Genomic DNA, 19,081 nt, shown 5'->3' on the forward strand with positions numbered 1-19,081 from the left:
GAACCCTCCTACACTGTTGGTGGGAATGCAAACTAGTACAGCCACTATGGAAAACAGTGTGGAGATTTCTTAAAAAACTGGAAATAGAACTGCCATATGACCCAGCAATCCCACTTCTGGGCATTCACACTGAGGAAACCAGATCTGAAAGAGACACGTGCACCCCAATGTTCATCGCAGCACTGTTTATAATAGCCAGGACATGGAAGCAACCTAGATGCCCATCAGCAGACGAATGGATAAGGAAGCTGTGGTACATATACACCATGGAATATTACTCAGCCGTTAAAAAGAATTCATTTGAATCAGTCCTAATGAGATGGATGAAACTGGAGCCCCTTATACAGAGTGAAGTAAGCCAGAAAGATAAAGAACATTACAGCATACTAACACATATATATGGAATTTAGAAAGATGGTAATGATAACCCTATATGCAAAACAGAAAAAGAGACACAGAAATACAGAACAGACTTTTGAACTCTGTGGGAGAAGGTGAGGGTGGGATGTTTCAAAAGAACAGCATGTATACTATCTATGGTGAAAAGGATCACCAGCCCAGGTGGGATGCATGAGACAAGTGCTCGGGCCTGGTGCACTGGGAAGACCCAGAGGAATCGGGTGGAGAGGGAGGTGGGAGGGGGGATCGGGATGGGGAATACGTGTAAATCTAGGCTGATTCATATCAATGTATGACAAAACCCACTGAAATGTTGTGATGTAATTAGCCTCCAACTAATAAAAAAAAAAAAAAAAAAAAAGAGAAGTCCTCCTGCGTGAAAGCCTTTGGACGTGGGACTTTGGCTTCTTTTCCTGCCTTTAGACCCAAACTGAAATATCAACTCTATTGGTTTGGTTCTTAGGCCTTCTAACCTGGACTAGAGCTAAACCACTGGCTCTTCTGAGTCTCCAGCTAGCCAACTCACCCTCTAGATCTTGGGACTTACCAGCTGCTATAATTGAATGAGTCAATTCTTTTACACACACACACACAGACACACACACTCCACTAAATCTGTTCTTCTAACACACTACCCAGAGTGATCTACAGATCCAATGCAAACCCTATCAGAATCACAATAGCATGCTTTACAGAAATAGAGAAACTCAGCCGAAAGTTTAAGTAGAATCTAAAGAGATCTTTAATAGGGAAAACAACTTGGACAAAGAAAAAGTAGAGAACTCACACTTCCTGATTTCAAAACATTACAAAGCTCCACTAATGAAAACTGTGTGTTACTGCCATATAAACAAATAGACCAATGGAGTAAAATAGAGATCTTAGAAATAAACCCTCACTTTTAGACGATGTGCCAGGCAGTGGACTTCCTGATAGAGGGGAAAACATAGCTTTTTTAGATACGTACAGTACTTAGAAGAGTGCCGGGCACGGGGTCTCTGCTGTATAAGTTGCTTTTCATAGATTCTGCCAAATTACCTCCCAAATGGAATTCCTGCACCACCGCCACAGGGTTTGCCCCTAAACTCTCCCACTCTCGGAATGGTTAAGCTCTCTCGGAATGGAGGAAGTGGGACGAGAGGCTTGACAGAGGTGTACTCGCAGCATCACGTTCACCCGCCAACTCGCGCGTACTGCCGGGATGGTCCTTGGGCTTGGCAGCAAACCAGAGGAGGCTTTCGATCCCATTGGTTACACCTCGAGGGGACGGCCAAACAAGGCGTGTGCTGGTTGGCAAGAGCCGGACCAATGAGGAGGTGGCAGCTCTGGCGCGCTGAAAACCTCGCGTCATTTGCGGCCATCTCCTGCGTGTGGTGCCGCTGGTGCTTTTCGGCGAGCTCCAGACGCTGCCCAGCTCACCTGCCCTGACCGCCACCACCGCGGCCACCACGACCTGGTTGATAAATCGTCAGCACCCCAGGTCCAGCGGCCATCCAGATCACAATATGAGCTCCACAGATGATGAGGTGTCTGTTTCGGGAGCGGGTTTCGGCTCAGAGTGCAGAGAGCACATAAGGGGCCTTGAGGCCGGCTCCACAGCCCCTCGGGGACCCGGCCCCAGCCCCGAGCCAGGGACACTGGGAAGCGGTGAGGGTGAGGGCGGGAATGGCTTCCCAGACCCTGAGGGCTTCGAGTCAGAGCGGGAGCTGCTGGAAGCGAGAGGGCTGGTGCTTTGGGGCCGTGAAGGCTGGCCTGGCTCTCCTGCCGACGACCAGGGGGATGCCCTGCAGCTGGCTGATGAGTCAGTGGCAGCCATCCTGCAACAGCTGGCCGACCTAAGCATGCTGGGCACCCGCAGATGCCTGTTCCAGGAGAGCTACCCGGTCAGTGAAGTGTCTGGCTTGTGGGACCTGGAGGCGAATCCCACCAGTCAAGACGGTGCCACCCAGAGGTGTGGGGAAACTGCACAGGCTGAGGCTGTCCCTCTCGGGGTCGGCAGGCTCAAGGCGGGCCGGGCCTGGGGGAACCCTATGAGAGACACTAAGAGTAGGTTGAACGTGGCTGTGGATCACCAGTGGCCTCCCTTAGAAAGCACAGCCGGGCTGCTGTCCGACCCCGAGTCCTCTGATGAGTTCAATGAGATAGAACTGAGGAGAGTGAGCATTTATCCCAAAGATGGAGGCCAGGCCAAGCTCAACAGCCCTGAGGATCCTGGGAACACACCCAGACGCTCGAATGTCCAAGGCAGGGAGAATCTCCTTAATGTGCCAGGCACTTGCCTGTCCTTGGCTCCGTGGGGATTAATTTCGGTTGTGGAAAGGGAGGGCAGGCAGGGTGATGCAGAGCAGGAGGACATCTCTCCCCCTAAGAAAATGCAGAGTGTGCTCTGGGGGAAGGGGGGCAGCCTGCCCAGCTACCCGGGAGTGGCAGTAGTATCAGCTCCTGCAGCTGCGTCTACAGGCAGCAGGCGGCGGCCCACTCCTAGGAGGAAGGGGGTCCAGGAGAAGAAATCCCTTGGGGGCATCTCCAATCCTGCCGTGGAGAGAACCTTCCCTTCCTGGGGGCAGGGAATCTCGGCCACTCCCCTGGAACCGGCCACCTTTCCTCCAATCTCCGGCATCCAGCTCCTCGGGAGGTCCAAGAAGTATGCCTTGGTCCCTTGGGTAGCCCAAGAGTCCAAGCACACCGTCACTGGGAAGAAATCCGTGGCTAGGCGGGCCTGGGAGTCGGTGGCAGCAATGGCGAAGAAATCCATGCCTAGGCGGGCCCGGGAATCGGTGGCAGCAATGGCGGTGTCTGGAGAAGGCAACAACCCAAATAGAGATCCATTCCCAAAGGGCCAAGTGAGTCGGCAAGGCCCCTCCTCTCTCCACACTCTTCCCCCTCCCACCCTCCCCACGGCACAGGTCTTCACACCTTGCTCCCTCTCTCCATCCCGCAGGTGTTGTCATTGGGTGGCCCTCCGTCACTGGGTCATTAGGATGCCAGATTGGGGTCCTTTTACTAGGGACAAACGTTAAGGTAGCACTTTGGGTGTGCTGGGCTCGGCTCTTAACCCTTGGCCTGGTTCCAGCCTCCTCCACGAGGCTGGGGCTGGAGTGGAAGGGAGAGCTGGTAGCTGAATTGATTTGAGGGGACCCCTTAAAAGCTTCACAGAGCTTCGGTGTTTAGACGCATCACTTTCCTGAATCCTACTTCCTAGCTGCTCCCCAAACCTTTCAGGGATGGGACCCAGGCTTTCTCAGTGCCACATTACTCTCCCCAGCTCAGCTCTGCCTGCTGGCCTGGGGCTGACTGACAGAGAATGTGCTAAAGAGATCAGCCTTTCAATTCTCTTTCCAATTCCCTGCCTCAGCTCGGTCTTGAATCACATGAGCTCTCACACACACAGGAATAGACATATAAATGCACTGGTACACACACCCATGCATGCACACACACTTACTCCTGATCAGTGAGAAATCTTTGTTTTTAGCTGACCAGTGACAGGCCGGGGCCATCTTGTCCATGGGTGCATCATGGAGAACCCAGCGGCGCCAACGTCAACTTCAGAGGTGCACAGGATTCAGGAAACTCAGAGACCGTGGCCATGAACAAGGGAGAAGTCATGAACAGAGGCCTGGCCCCTCAGGTGAGTGTCCTGGGTTTTGATATGGGGGGAGGAGGCCAGGGGTGAGGGCAGAAACCTCTGTCTCTGACTCTCTCTCTCTCTCATCTGGGGACTCAGCCTTGCTCTCAGGCCGCTTCTCCCATGAGAAAGAGGGTATCAACCTGTTTTGTTTGGTAGGGGTGATGGGTGACAGTGCCCCAACAGCTACTCTGGGCATAGACCTGCAGGCTAATAGTCTTTTCTGTGAAGTGCTGTTGGCCCACATTGCTCTCCCAGGTGCTGGCTGTGGCTGCCACTCTGGGAAGCTCAAACCCAGAACCATAGTCTTTTGCGACCATTGTGGTGAAATGGCCGCCCCCACGGAATAGGAGGGGCAGGCCCAGAGAGACAGTTTGGGCTGCCTGCCGGGCAGAGCAGGGGAGACTTGATGCTAGCAGAGGGCGGTACTGCCTCAGCTCACGTTAGACCCGGCTTGGCCCTTTGCACCTCAGTAGGAACCTGGGAAGCTGGATTGCGTGTCCTTTCCCTGTCAGGTGACCGGGAACCAACTGACCATCCCCCAAGGCCAAAAAGGCAGCAGCAGCCACCCGGAAGGCAGGGATGTCCTCGGGTAATACTTCTTCTGGCTCCTGGAAATGCACACCCAAACCCCATGGTGGGATCTGGGTCCACGTGCACCTGACATGTGTGGGTCCCCCACCCCCATCCCATCCCGCACCGCAGGGAGGGAGCCCACCTCCTTTCCACTGAGGAAAGTCTTTCCCTTGCCAATCTAGACACCTGGCTTTGGGATGGAGGGCCCGGGGGAGAAGAGGGGAGGAGGAGAGGGGAGGCGGGTGTATACTAACCATTTCTCTTCTTCCTATGTCTGCTGGCCTAGTGTCTGGTGCTACAGAGAGAAATAGATGACCTTAAGGAGAAACTTGGTATGAGGAACCAGGGACAGAGAGGAACGGGTTCTTAGTGCAGAATTGGGGTGGGCCCTTGGGGTGAGGTGGGCTGCAGGTGCAGGGGGCCTCGTAGGGATCAGCATTCCTGTGGGGAGGAGAACCTATCAAGCCTGTCCCTGGAGCATGCGGTGCATGTCCAGCTGGGCATGCGGACAAGTAGCAAAGTACTGCGTGGACTGCATGCACACTCTGCCAGCCAGACGAGTCCTAGAGAGCTCCTTCTGATAGGACTTGTAGAGATGCCTTGTTGATCTGTTGTGGCCTCTAAGGGTCTTGTTGGATTGCTTGGGAGACAATTTTTGAAAGGTTCGGGCGTGGCCCCGAGCCTGAGAGCTGCTGGCACATTTTGTTTCCTTTTAGGAAATGGCTCCACATTAAATTCCGTTGGTGGGGAGTGATCAGGCCCAGAGCTCTTTGCATCGGGGCTGGGGATAGGTGGGTTTCAGGTTGCAGGGCTAGGTGGTTCCCCACTGGGACAGGGGCACAGGCTTCTATGTCCGTCTGTCTGGAGCGCCTGTTTATGCCTCTCCAATTTGCAGCCTCCATGCGGTACCTGTCTGACAAGTTCCAGATCCTTTGAAGTGAGTGTTACACACACCATACCCCTTCCCACAACGTTGGCTGTTGAGCAGGGCTGTGGGCTGGCCCAGGCTTGAGGCTCTTCCCTGACTCTGCTGTTTTACAGGTTGAGCCCAGTATCTTTCTGGAAGATGAGCAGCTGTTACCTCCAGGGCTGGCGAGCTCTGGCCAAGCTTGTTGCCTCTCATTCTGCCTCCACCAGGGCATCCTCTGCCCCTTGTTTTGCCCCCTCTCTGCTCCAGTCTCACAGCAGTTTTTGATTAAAGGAATTCTCATATTCTGTGTCCTGCCCTGTCTCTGGGTGGTAGGGGTTGGGGGAGTGGGGCAAGGACTGGTGAGGAGTCACTCCATATTAGAGTCTGTTGCAGAACAGTACCTCTGGAATCCTGTGGCGGGGACTCTGGGTCAGTCTCTGCTACCATCCATGCTAGCAGGGCAATGGAGTGCCCCCAGTCTGGGTTCACTTAGGGTTCTGTCTGGCCACATTGATACATCCTCCCATTCCCCTAAAATCCCTCTTCTAGTTCTTAAACACCCTCCTGGGATTTGCCGGTTCCCATCCATTGCTGACATTCTGCCTCCCCGTTGGAAGGAAATCATGACCCCGATACAGAGCTCCAGCCCATCCTCCTTGCCGCACTGGACTCATTGTCCTATTTACCCTGACCACTCTCTTTTCCTGTTGGAGCACCCTTGATCCCTCCCTTGACTTGCCATTGGTTACCTTGCCTGCATGTGTAGTTCAGCAGGTGGAAACAGGCACAGGTGCCCTCATCTCTGCCTTCCCAGGCTCTGCCCTCTCATTGGAGTCCCTACTGCCGGTACCATCCCCACCCCCACCCCAGTCCCACCTTGCACGCTCGAACCTGCACACAGTCCTCCTCTCCTCTTTAGCCCTCACCCCTGAGACAGGCACCAATATTTTACTTCTCCTTCTTTGTACTGAGTAGAGGTTTTGGGCATGAAGCCTGGATCCAGTGAACTGGGGAGCAGGAGGGAAGGTACAGGGAACACAGGAGACAGGTTAGTCTCTGGGCTGGATGTCAGGAGAGGCATCTGTTTGGTGCCAACCTGGGTCAGACTGCACCCTGGCAGCTAGAGATGGATGGTGGAATCCTCAGTGTTTTCACATCCTCCCTGCCCTAGCCAGCTGACCACCCTCGCCTCCAGCCTGAGCCTCTCTATACCCTTGAGTGGAAATGGGCCCATCATGCTCTACCGCAAGTGTGGTTAGTAAGTCTCTGTTCTTGCAGGGTCCCTGTCAAATACTGTTCCACCAGACCCATGACACAGATCTTCCAACAAATGATATTTCCCAGAGTATCCCAGCTCAGTATCCCAGACTACTTCTTTAGGGCACATGACAATGAGTCTGAACTCTGTGTTCAATTTCCCCCTCACTGGAATTTGGGGAGCACTTCCTTTCTCTCAGCCAACACTCCAGGACTGTGCCAGCCTGAGACTCAGAGAGACAGATCTGTGTTTGAGTGACTTGAGGGTAGGTTCTGCCTGACACTATTCCTGAAAGACCAGGGTTTTATTGCACAAAAGGGGATATGACGGTAGGTAGCACATTCAGAGTTGGTGCCTGGACATCTCTCTGTGTGAATAAAAGTCAGCAAGGATAATGCCCTTGAGGCAGAAGGATGTGATTCGGGGAGTAAAGAAAGTAGAGACTGGTCCAGATTCTGTAAGGCACTGAGTGAGCTGAAGCAAGCGTTGGATCTCCAATATTCAAGGGGGTGTTGTCACATTCCAAAAAGGTAGGAGGGGGATGATGCAGGGGTCACCAAACCTCAGGACAGGGTGTTGGGACTCTGACAGTGTTGGAGTCGCTGGAGGGGGCTCTGGATCCTACCTTGCCATGCTATGATATCCGCCAACTGCTGAGGGTGTGGATGAATGAAAATGGGAAGGGTGGCTCTGGAGAGTACCAGGGATACTGCTGCTCATCTTAGAAACAGGAGACCGCCCAACATGAGTTACCTGAGTCAGGGGCAAGAAGGGTGCCATGAGCAAGCGAAGTTAGGAGTGACTGCACCTGGACAATGGGGAGCATTTCGCCCATATTCTCACATTGATTCCCTTCCAGGCCTCTTGGCATGAGGCCAGGTGGACAGACTACGTGTGGGTTGGAACCGTCAGAGACCTCATGGTAAGAAAAGAACATGCGTGGGACTTACTCCTTCCACTCAGACCCCTCCCAGGAGCAGGTGGGCTTGATCACTTAGTTTAGAGCTTATCCAGTGGTTGTTGCAAGGTAGTGTAGCCCATCTCGTTTTTGTCCGAGTGAGTAAATTTGGCAGAGACCGTCCAGCTGAGGTCTCTGCCCACCGAGACATGTAGGTAAGTTGTTCCCAGGGAGAAGTCCTGCACCAGCATCAACACCACGCTTTGGCAAAGAGGGACCCGGGACTTTGGTCACCAGGGTGAGGAAGTGGAGAAGCTCATGGAAGTGGAGGTGCAAGGGCATGAACACAACCCCTCATTCATTTTTTACCAGGCTCCCTTCCCTCCTCTGAGCACACAGCTCAGACCAACTACCTCAGTATAATGTTGCTGGAAACATAGACATCACAGGCCTTGGCTCAGCCCCAAGCCGTCCACTTCCAGTGAGAAATCTGTGGCAGGGCCTGAGGCATAGGTTAAAGAAACACATCTAGGCCCCAAGGGGTAGGAGGAATGCAGAAGCCAGGCCTCATTCAGTGCACCCCTGTTGCCTTTCCCCCTCATGCCCCTTCTCCAGCCTGGCAGACAATGACAGCTGCTTTGGAGAGCCCTAGGCCCCATCCTGCCTGGTTCTGCTGCCTGTCCATCACCTGGGAAAATGCTCCCTCCCCATCACACCCACACCCCACCAGCCCCAGCCCCAGGTCTACCTCCCTCTCTGGACCCTTGAGGGAGATTGGCACAAACAAAGAAGGTAGAGTAGGTGAGTCCTGAAGAGGGAGCCTGGGGTGGTGAGCACTGTAATCTTTCCAAAAGATGTCCAAGTCCTAATCCCTGCAGTTGGCTTGTATTTTCCTTTGCGTTGTAACAGTGGGTTATGCTTGCAGATGCAATAAAGGCTGCTACTCAGCTGACTTAATGTGGGGTAACTCTCACCTGCATTGCCCAGATCCGGCCGGGCACTGGGGCTGCCAGATTTTCCACCTTGACTATCCCTGGGTAACTATCCCAGTCCCTGGGACCTCTGAGTGTTTGAATGACTGTGTTGTTCTTGGTGCCCTTGTGCTTGTGCAATATTGAAGGTCTGGTAAGTACTGCTCAGATGCAGATGGAGAACAGACCTGTAGTTTTGAACCCCTCTTTTGTTCCAAGCCAATCACTTCTTCCTCCCTAGTCCTCTTGAGGTAACTGCCAGCCTGAATTTTACAATGATGATTCACTTTTTAAAAAGGATTTACTATTGCTTTTTCATAAAATAGCCCTTCCAAACATAAAAGGTTAATTACATTGAAATTAATATGAATTAAACAGACTATACATATACACGTTGTGGAGAGTGCAAGCCCTCAGTATCACAGATAATTATGAACCAATCAACTCATGTAACTATACTCAGGTGACATAAATGTACATTGCACATCCAGAAGTCACCTATATGTTCTTTTCTCTGAGGAATCCAAATGGATAAATCTCCATACTGCCTGATTCCATTTACTTCACAGTCTTGAGGAGGCCAAACTATAGACACAAGAAAACAGACTGGGGATTGCCAGGGTCTTGGGCTTGAGATTAGGGGTTAAACTACCAAAGAGCATGAAACAATTTTGTAGCTGATGAAAATATTTTTTATGTTGATTGTAGTGGTGGTTCCATAATACAATGTTTGCAGGCACTTAGATTTTGTGTGTAAATGAATTTCAATAAACCCATATTATTTAATAAATTGTAGAAAGTACATTATGAGATGGCAATCAGAGAAGAAAAAGAAACAAAGGGAATCCAAAATGGAAAGGAAAATTAAAACTCTCACTGTTTGCAGATGACATGTTACTATACACTGGAAATCCTAAGGATGCCACCTGAAATCTACCAGAATTCATAAATCAATTCAGTAAAGTTGCAGAGTACAAAAGCATTATATAGAATCTGTTACATTTCTATCCTGTTCATGGGGTCCAATCCCAAAGAAGGGTAATGCCAAAGAACATTCAAACTACCATACACCTGTGCTCATTTCACATGCTAGTAAGTGAAAGTGAAAGTATTAGTTGCTCAGTCGTGTGTGACTCTTGGCAACCCCATGGACTGTAACCCACCAGGCTCCTCTGTTTATGGGTTTCTCCAGGCAAGAATACTGAAGCAAGAAGCCATTCCCCTTCTCCACGGGATCTTCCTGACCCAGGGACCAGAACTCATGTTTCCTGCATTGCAGTCAGATTCTCTATCATCTGAGATGGGAGTACCAGACCAATTTACCTGTCTCCTGAGAAACCTGAATGCGGGTCAAGAAGCAACAGTTAGAACCAAACACGGAACAATGGACTGGTTCAAAATTGGGAAAGGAGTACATCAAGGCTGCATTTTGTCACCCTGATTAAATAATCAGAATACATCATGCGAAATGCTGGGCTGGATGAATCACAGGCCAAAATCAAGATTGCCAGGAGAAATAGCAATAACCTCAGATAGGCAGGGGATACCACTCTAGTTGCAGAAAACACAGAGAAACTAAAGAGCCTCTTGATGAAGGTGAAAGAGGAGAGTGGAAAAGCTGACTTAAAACTCAACATTCAAAAAACGAAGATCATGGCATCTGGTCCCATCACTTCCTGGCAAATAGATGGGGAAACAGTGGAAACAGTGACAGACTTTATTTTGGGGGGCCCCCAAATCACTTCAGATGGTGACTGCAGCCATGAAATTAAAAGACGTTTGCTCCTTGGAAGAAAAGCTATGACCAACCTAGACAGCATATTAAAAAGCAGAGACATTACTTTGCCGACAAAGGTCTGTCTAGTCAAAGTTTTTTTGTCAACTGTCTAGTCAACTGGTTTTTTCAGTAGTCATGCATGGATGTGAGACTTGGACTTTAAAGAAAGCTGAGCGCCAAAGAATTGACACTTTTGAACTCTCGTGTTGGAGAAGACTCTTGAGAGTCCCTTGGACTGCAAGGAGATAAAACCAGTCCATCCTAAAGGAAATCAGTCCTGAATATTCATTGGAAGGACTGATGCTGAAGCTGAAACCTCAATACTTTGGCCACCTGATGCGAAGAACTGACTCATTGGAAAAGACCCTGATACTGGGAACGATTGAAGGTGAGAGAAAAAGGGGACGACCGAGGATGAGGTGGTTGGATGGCATCACCGGCTGGATGGACATGAGTTTGAGTAAGTTCCGGGAGTTGGTGATGGACAGGGAAGCCTGGCGTTCTGCAGTCCATGGGGTCATAAAGAGTCAGACATGACTGCACGACTAAACTGAACTGAACTGAACTTGGATTGGAAGAATGAATGTTGTTAAATGTCCACGGTACCCAAGGCAATCTACAGATTTCAGTGCAATCCCTATCAAATTACCAATGGCATTTTTCACACAACTGGAACAAATAATTTTCAAAATTGCATGGAAACACACACAGCTCTGAATTGTGGAAACAATCTTGAGAAAGAAGAATGTAGTTGTAGAAATTATGCTCCCTGACCTTAGACTGTGCTACAAAGATACAGTAATCAAAACAGCATGGTACCAGCACAAAAACAGACACAAAGATCAATGCTACAGGGTAGAAAGCCCAGAAATAAACCCATGCACTTATGGTCAATTACTCTGTGACAAAGGAGGCAAGAATATACAATGGAGAAATGAGAGTCTCTTCAGAAGGTGGTGTGGGAAAACTACTTCAAAATAGCCAAGACATGGAAGTAACCTAAATGTCCATCAAAAGAGGAATGAATAAAGAAGATGTGATATACATATACATATACATACACACACATAAATATGTCTATATATCTATATCTATACACACATATATACACACGTGGAATAGAATGGGTAAATAAGGTGTGTGTTTATATATTTGTATATATATATATGCATACAATGGAATATTAGCCATAAAAAAGAAAGAAATAATGCCATCTGCATCAACATGGATGGACCTAGAGATGATCATTCTTTATAGAATTTTGTTTTCTGTCAAACATCAACATGAATCAGCCATAGGTATACATATGCTGCTCCCTCTTGAACCTCCCTCCCATCTCCTTCTCTTCCCTGCCCCTCTAGGTTGATACAGAGCCCCTGTTTGAGTTCCCTGAGACATACAGCAAATTCCCATTGACCATCTATTTTACATATGGTAACATAATTTTCCATGTTACTCTCTCCATACATCTCACCCTCTCCTCCCTTCTCCCCATGTCCATAACGCTGTTCTCTATGTCTGTTTCTCCATTGCTGCCCTGCAAATAAATTCATTGGTATCATCTTTCTAGATTCCATATATATGCATCAGTGTATACAATATTAATGTTTCTCTTTCTGACTTATTTCTCTCTGTATAATAGGGTCTAGGTTCTTCCACCACATTAGAACTGATTCAAATGCGTTCCTTTTTATGGCTGAGTAATATTTCATTGTGTATATGTACTACAGCTTCGTTACCCATTCATCTGTCGATGGACATCTAGGTTGCTTCCGTGTCCTAGCTATCGTGAACAGTGCTGCAATGAACACTGGGGTACGTGTGTCTTTTTCAATTTTGGTGTCCTCAGGGTATTTGCCTGGGAGTGGGATTGCTGGGTCATATGGTGGTTTTACTGCTACTTCTTTAAGGAATCTCCATACTGTCTTCCCTAGTGGCTGTGTCAATTTGCATTCCTACCAACAGTGCAAGAGTCATCCCTTTTCTCCACACCCTCTCCAGCATTTATTGTTTGTAGACTTTTTGATGATGGCCATTCTGACCGGTGTGAGGTGATATCTCATTGTAGTTTTGATTTGCATTTCTCTAATAATGAGTGATGCTGAGCATCTTTTCATGTGTTTGTTAGCCATCTGTATGTGTTCTTCGGAGAAGTGTCCATTTAGGTCTTTCCCCCACTTTTTGATTGGGTTGTTTGTTTCTCTGGTATTGACTTGTATGAGCTGATTGTATATTTTGGAAATTAATCCTTTGTCAGTTGTTTCATTTGCTATTATCTTTTCCCATTCTGAGCATTGTCTTTTCACCTTGTTTGTAGTTTCCTTTGCTGTGGAAAAGCTTTTAAGTTTAATTAGGTCCCACTTGTTTATTTTTGTTTTTATTTCCATTAGTCTAGGAGGTGGTCATGGAGGATCTTGCTTTGATTTATGTCATTGAGTGTTCTGCCTATGTTTTCCTCTAAGAGTTTTATAGTTTCTGGTCTTACATTTAGGTCTTTAATCCATCTTGAGTTTATCTTTGTGTATGGTGTTTAGGAAGTGTTCTAATTTCATTCTTTTACATGTTGATTGCTACAACATCTTAAGCAGTTTTCAACCTTAGAAAATTTAACTTTGAGGCAATACAATTATTTACTGAAGGCACTCATTCAAAATGCACGTGTCCCCAAACTGTTCTTTGTCCCTATATTTTTAATTCTGCTTCCAATCAAAGAACATGCATTGCATTCAGTTTTTGTGTCTCTTTATGTCCTTTAAACTAGAACAATTTCCCAGACATTTTTTGGTCATGTGTGACATGACCTTTCACTGTTTAGTATGATGCTGATGGTGGGCTTGTCATATATGGCCTTTATTATGTTGAAGTATGTTCCTTCTATACCCAACTTGTTCAGCTTTTTTATCCTGAAGTGATGTATTTTGCCAAATGCTTTTTCTTCATATATCAAAGTGATCATATGATTCTAATTTTTCACTTTTTAATGTGGTATATCACACTTATTGATTTAAATAGGTTGAACCACCCTCGCCTCTCAGGGATAATTCTCACTTGGTCATAGTATATACTTCTTTTCATGTGCTGTTGAGTTTGGCCTGCTATTTTGTTAAGAATTTCAGTGACATCAGTGACATTAGTCTATAGTTTTCTTGTAGTGTCTTTCTCTGACTTTGGTATCAGATAACACTGGCCTTGTGAAATGAGTTCAGAAGTATTCCATCATTTTTAATTTTCTGGAAGAGTTTGAGAAAGACTGGCATTAATTCTTCCATAAATGATGGGTAGAATGCACAACTGAAACCACCTGGTCTTGGCCTTTTCTTTGCTGAGAGTTGTTTTTGCCTTCACTGATTTGATCTCCTTACTCATAATTGGTCTGTTCGTATTTTCTATTTCTACATGATTCAGTCTTGGTAAATTGCATGTTTCTAGGAATTTATCCACTCCTAGATTTCCAATTTGATGGTGTATAGCTGTTCATAATTGTCTCTCACAATCCTTTGTATTTCTGTGGTGTCATTGTAATGTCTCCTCTTTCATATCTGATTTAATTTGTTTGAACTCTTTTTTTCTGAGTTAATCTAGTAACAAGTTTGTCAATTTTGTTTATCATTTCAAAAAGCCAGCTCTTATTTTCATTGATCTTTTCTATTCATTCTCTGGTCTCCATTTCAATTTTTTTTCTTCTCTGATCTTTGTTGTTTCCTTCTATCTCTAACTTTGCACTTAGCTTTTTCTTTTTTCCCCTTATTCCACAAGGTTGTTTATTTGGTAGCTTTCTTGTTTCTTTTAAAAAAAATATAATTTCATTCCCATTTATTTATTTTTGGCCAAGCTTGGTTTCCGTTGATGTGCAGGCTTTTCTCCAGTAGCGGCAAATGGGGGCTACTCTCTAGTTGCGGTGTGCAGGCCCCCGGTTGCAGTGGCTTCTCTTGTTGTGGAGCACAGGCTCTAGGTGCGCAGACTCAGTAGTTGCAGCTCCCGGGCTCTAGAGCACAGGCTCATAGTTGTAGTGCACAGGCTTAGTTGCTCTGCGGCTTGTGGGATTCTCCCAGATCAGGGCATGAACCTGTGCATCCTGCATTGGCAAGCAGATTCTTTTCCACTGAGCCAACGGAGAATCCCTCTTTCTTGTTTCTTAATGTATTCATTTATCATTATAAACTTCTTTCTTAGACCTGCTTTTGTAGTACATTGTGGTTCCGTTTTCATTTGTTTCAAGATATTCTTAAATATACCATTTTACTTCTTCTTTGACCCGTTAGTTGCTCAGGAGTGTGCTATTTAATATCCAGATATTTGTGACTTTTCCAGCTTTGTTCCTGTTACTGATTTCTAGTTTCATGCCATTGTACTCACAAAAGATACTTGGTGTGGTTTCAATCTTCTTAAATTTAATTAGAGATGTTTCATGAGATATCGTATGATCCATCCTGGAAGATGTTCCATTTGCCCTTGAGAAGAATCTGTTCTGCTGCTGTGAGATGGAATGTTGTATATGTCTGTTAATTCTATCTGGGCTGCAGTATGGTTCAAGCCCATTTCCTTATTCCTTTTGTTGATCTCCTGTGGATAATCTATCCATTGTGGAACTGGAATATTCAAATCCCCTACTATTGTCATGTTGATACATATTTAGCTGTTCACATCTGTTAGTATTTGCTCAATATACACAGGTGTTCCAATGGTGGGTGGGTATATATTAATATTCACAATTCTTGTATCATCTCGATGAACTGACACCCTTTATCAATATATAATGACTTTCTTTGTCACAAAATACCATTTTTGGCTTAAAGCCTATTTTGTCTGATATCGGTATGGCTATTCCTGCTCTCTTTTGTTTACCACTTTCATGGAATACCTTTCACCATGCCTTCACTTTGAGCATATGTATGACCTTAAACCTGAAGTGAGTCTCTTGTAGGCAACAGTGCAGTTGAGCACTGTTTTTCAGTGTTTATTTTTTTTTAATCCATCCATCCACTCTATTCCTTTTGCTGGAGAACTAAATCCAGTTACATTTAGAGTAATTATCGATAGATAAGGTTTTAATACTTAATGCCCCTGTCCCTGTGGGGACCTAATTAAAATTAAAAGCTTCTGCACAACTCAGGAAACTATAAGCAAGGTGAAAAGACAGCCTTCAGAATGAGAGAAAATAATAGCACATGAAGCAACAGACAAAGAATGAATCTCAAAAATATACAAGCAACTCCTGCAGCTCGATTCCAGAAAAATAAACGACCCAATCAAAAAGTGGGCCAAAGATCTAAACAGGCATTTCTCCAATGAAGACATACAGATGGCTAACAAACACATGAAAAGATGCTCAACAGCACTCATTATCAGAGAAATGCAAATCAAAAAAACAATAAGGTACCATTTCACGCCAATCAGAATGACAGCTATCTAAAAGTGTACAAGCAATAAATGCTGGAGAGGGTGTGGAGAAAGGGGAACCCTCTTCCACTGTTGGTGGGAATGCAAACTAGTGCAGCCACTATGGAGATCTGTGTGGAGATTCCTTAAAAAACTGGAAATAGAACTGCCATATGACACAGCAATTCTGCTGCTGGGAATACACACTGAGGAAACCAGAATTGAAAGAGACATGTGTACCCCAATGTTCACCACAACACTGTTTATAATAGCCAGGACATGGAAACAACCTAGATGTCCATCAGCAGACGAATGGATAAGGAAGCTGTGGTACATATACACAACGGAATATTACTCAGCTATTAGAAAGAATACATTTGAATCAGCTCTAATGAGGTGGATGAAACTGGAGCCCATTATACAGAGTGAAGTAAGCCTGAAAGAAAAACACCAATACAGTACCCTAATGCATATATAGGGAATTTAGAAAGATGGAAACAGTAACCCTGTATGCGAGACAGCAAATGACACACAGATGCATTGAACAGTCTTTTGGACTCTGTGGGAGAGGGCGAGGGAGGGATGATATGGGAGAATGTCATTGAAACATGTAAATTATCATATGAGAAACGAATCGCCCATCCAGGTTTGATGCATGATACAGGATGCTCGGGGCTGGTGCACTGGGATTGAGAGGGAGGTGGGAGTGGGGTTCAGGTTGGGGAACACATGTCCACCCATGGCGGATTCAGTCAATGTATGGCAAAACCATACAATGTTGTAAAGTAAAATTAATTAATCAATTAAATTAAAAAAAGGTGAATCATCATTGTAAAAGTCAAACTGGCAGACACCTCAAGAGGACTAGGGAGGAAGAAGTGATGGGCTTGGAACAAAAGGGGGGTTCAAACCTACAGGTCTGTTCTTCATCTGCATCTGAGCAGGACTTACCAGGCCTTCAATATTGCACAAGCACAAGGGCACCAAGCACAACACAGTCATTCAAACACTGGGACAGCACAGGGACTGGGATAGTTACCCAGGGATAGTCAAGGTGGAAAATCTGGCAGCCCCAGTGTGCCCGGCCGGATCTGGCCAATGCAAGTGAGACTTACCTCACATTAAGTCAGCTGAGTAGCAGCCTTTATTGCATCTGCAAGCATAACCCACTGTTACAACGCAAAGGAAAATACAAGCCAACTGCAGGGATTAGGACTTGGATTTTGTGGCAAAATTACTGTGCTCACCACCCGAGATTCCCTCTTCAGGACTCACCTACCCTACCTTCTTGGTTTGTGCCCATCTCCCTCAAGAGTCCAGAGAGGGAGGTAGACCTGGGGTGGTGCTGGTGGGGTGTGGGTGTGATGGGGAGGGAGCATCTTCCCAGGTGTTGGACAGGTAGCAGAATCAGGCAGGATGGGGCCTAGGGCTCTCCAAAGCAGCTGTCACTGTCTCCCAGGCTGGAGAAGGGGCATGAGGGGGAAAGGCAACAGGGGTGCACTGATTGAGGCCGGGCTTCTGTGTTCCTCCTACCCCCTGGGGCCCAGATGGATTTCTTTAACCTATGCCTCAGGCCCTGCCACGGATTCCCCACTGGAAGTGGAAGGCTTGGGGCTGAGCCAAGGCCTGTGATGTCTATGTTTCCAGCAACATTATAGTGAGGTAGTTGGTCTGAACTGTGTGCTCAGAGGAGGGAAGGGAGCCTGGTAAATAGTGAATGAGGGGTTGTGTTCACACCCTCGCACCTCCACTTCCATGAGCTTCTGCACTGCCTCACCCTGGTGACCACAGTCCTGGGCCCCTCTCTGCCCAAGGGTGGTGCTGATGCTGGTGCTGGACTTCTCCCTGGGCACAACTTACCTACATGTCTCGGTGGGCAGAGACCTCAGCCAGAAGGTCTCTGCCAAATTTACTCACTCGGACAACTGTGAGATGGGCTACACTACCATGCAATAACCACTGGATCAGCTCTAAACTAAGTGATCCATACCAACTTCCAGGGAAGGGTCTGAGTGGAAGGAGTAAGTCCCATGCATGTTCTTTTCTGACCCCAAAGTCTCTGACTGTTCCACCCACACGTAGTCTGTCCACCTGGCCTCATGCCAAGAGGCCTGGAAGGGAATCAGTGTGAGAGTATGGGGGAAGTGCTCCCCATTCCAGGTGCAGTCACTCCTAAATTCGCTTCCTCGCGGCACCCATCTTGCCCCTGCCTCGGGTAACTCATGTTGGGTGGTCTCTTGTTTCTAAGATGAGCAGCAGTATCCCTGGTACACTCCAGAGCCACTCCTCCAATTTTCATTCATCCACACCCTCAGCAGTTGGCAGATATCATAGCATGGCAAGGTAGGATCCAGGGCCTCCTCCAGCCACTCCAACTCTGTCAGAGTCGCAACACCCTGTCCTGAGGTTTGGTGACCCCTGCATCATTCCCCTCCTACCTTTTGGAAATGTGACAATACCCCTTGAATATCGGGGATCCAATGCTTGCTTCAGCTCACTCAGTGCCTTACATTATCTGGACGAGTCTCTACTTTCTTTACTCCCTGAATCACATCCTTCTGACTCAAGGGCATTATCCTTGCTGACTTTTATTCACACAGAGAGATGTCCAGGCACCAACTCTGCATGTGCTATCTACCATCATACCCCCTTCTGTGTAATAAAACCCTGGTCTTTCAGGAATGGTGTCAGGCAGAACCTACCCTCAGTTCACTCAAACACAGATCTGTCTCTCTGAGTCTCAGGCTGGCACAGTCCTGGGGTGCTGGCTGAGGGAAAGGAAGTGCTTCCCAAATTCCAGCGAGGGGGAAATTGAACACAGAGTTCAGACTCATTGTCATGTGCCCCAAAGAAGTGGTCTGGGATACTGAGCTGGGATACTCTGGGAAATATCATTTGTTGGAAGATCTGTGTCATGGGTCTGGTGGAACAGTATTTGACAGGGACCCTGCAAGAACAGAGACCTACTAACCACACTTGCCATAGAGCATGATGGGCCCATTTCCACTCAAGGGTATAGAGAGGCTCAGGCTGGAGGCGAGGGTGGTCAGCTGGCTAGGGCAGGGAGGATGTGAAAACACAAAGGACTCCACCATCCATCTCTGGCTGCCAGGGTGCAGTCTGACTGAGGCTGCCACCAAACCGATGCATCTCCTGACCTCCAGCCCAGAGACTAGCCTGTCTCCTGTGTTCCCTGTAGCTTCCCTCCTGCTCCCCAGCTCACTGGGTCCAGGCTTCATGCCCAAGGCCTTTATTGCATCCAAAGATGGAGACGCAGAACTATAG

The 19,081-nt window shown here is 47.3% G+C and overlaps 1 protein-coding gene across 7 annotated transcripts in view; it reads left to right on the forward strand.

The window, feature by feature from the left end:
- The first annotated feature begins 1,779 nt into the window (after positions 1–1,779).
- LOC122434639 (uncharacterized protein CXorf49 homolog) overlaps positions 1,780–19,081 on the forward strand; it is a 31,923-nt gene continuing 14,621 nt past the window's right edge. The window contains exons 1-6 of one of the 7 annotated variants that reach the window (XR_006267435.1): positions 1,780–3,242; positions 3,875–4,030; positions 4,543–4,619; positions 4,890–4,935; positions 5,499–5,540; positions 5,645–5,799. Coding sequence is in view for 4 of the 7 variants with exons in the window: in XM_043458237.1 (XP_043314172.1) it covers positions 1,905–3,242; positions 3,875–4,030; positions 4,890–4,935; positions 5,499–5,539 (1,581 nt within the window). In the remaining 3 variants the exon portion in view is untranslated. Of the gene's footprint in view, positions 3,243–3,874; positions 4,031–4,542; positions 4,620–4,889; positions 4,936–5,498; positions 5,541–5,644; positions 5,800–19,081 lie in introns of those variants that run through there. The other 6 variants (XM_043458237.1, XR_006267434.1, XR_006267433.1 and 3 more) reach the window with 6 other exon arrangements.

The sequence above is a fragment of the Cervus canadensis genome, chromosome X, assembly GCF_019320065.1.
Source record: "Cervus canadensis isolate Bull #8, Minnesota chromosome X, ASM1932006v1, whole genome shotgun sequence".
Taxonomy (NCBI): domain Eukaryota; kingdom Metazoa; phylum Chordata; class Mammalia; order Artiodactyla; family Cervidae; genus Cervus; species Cervus canadensis.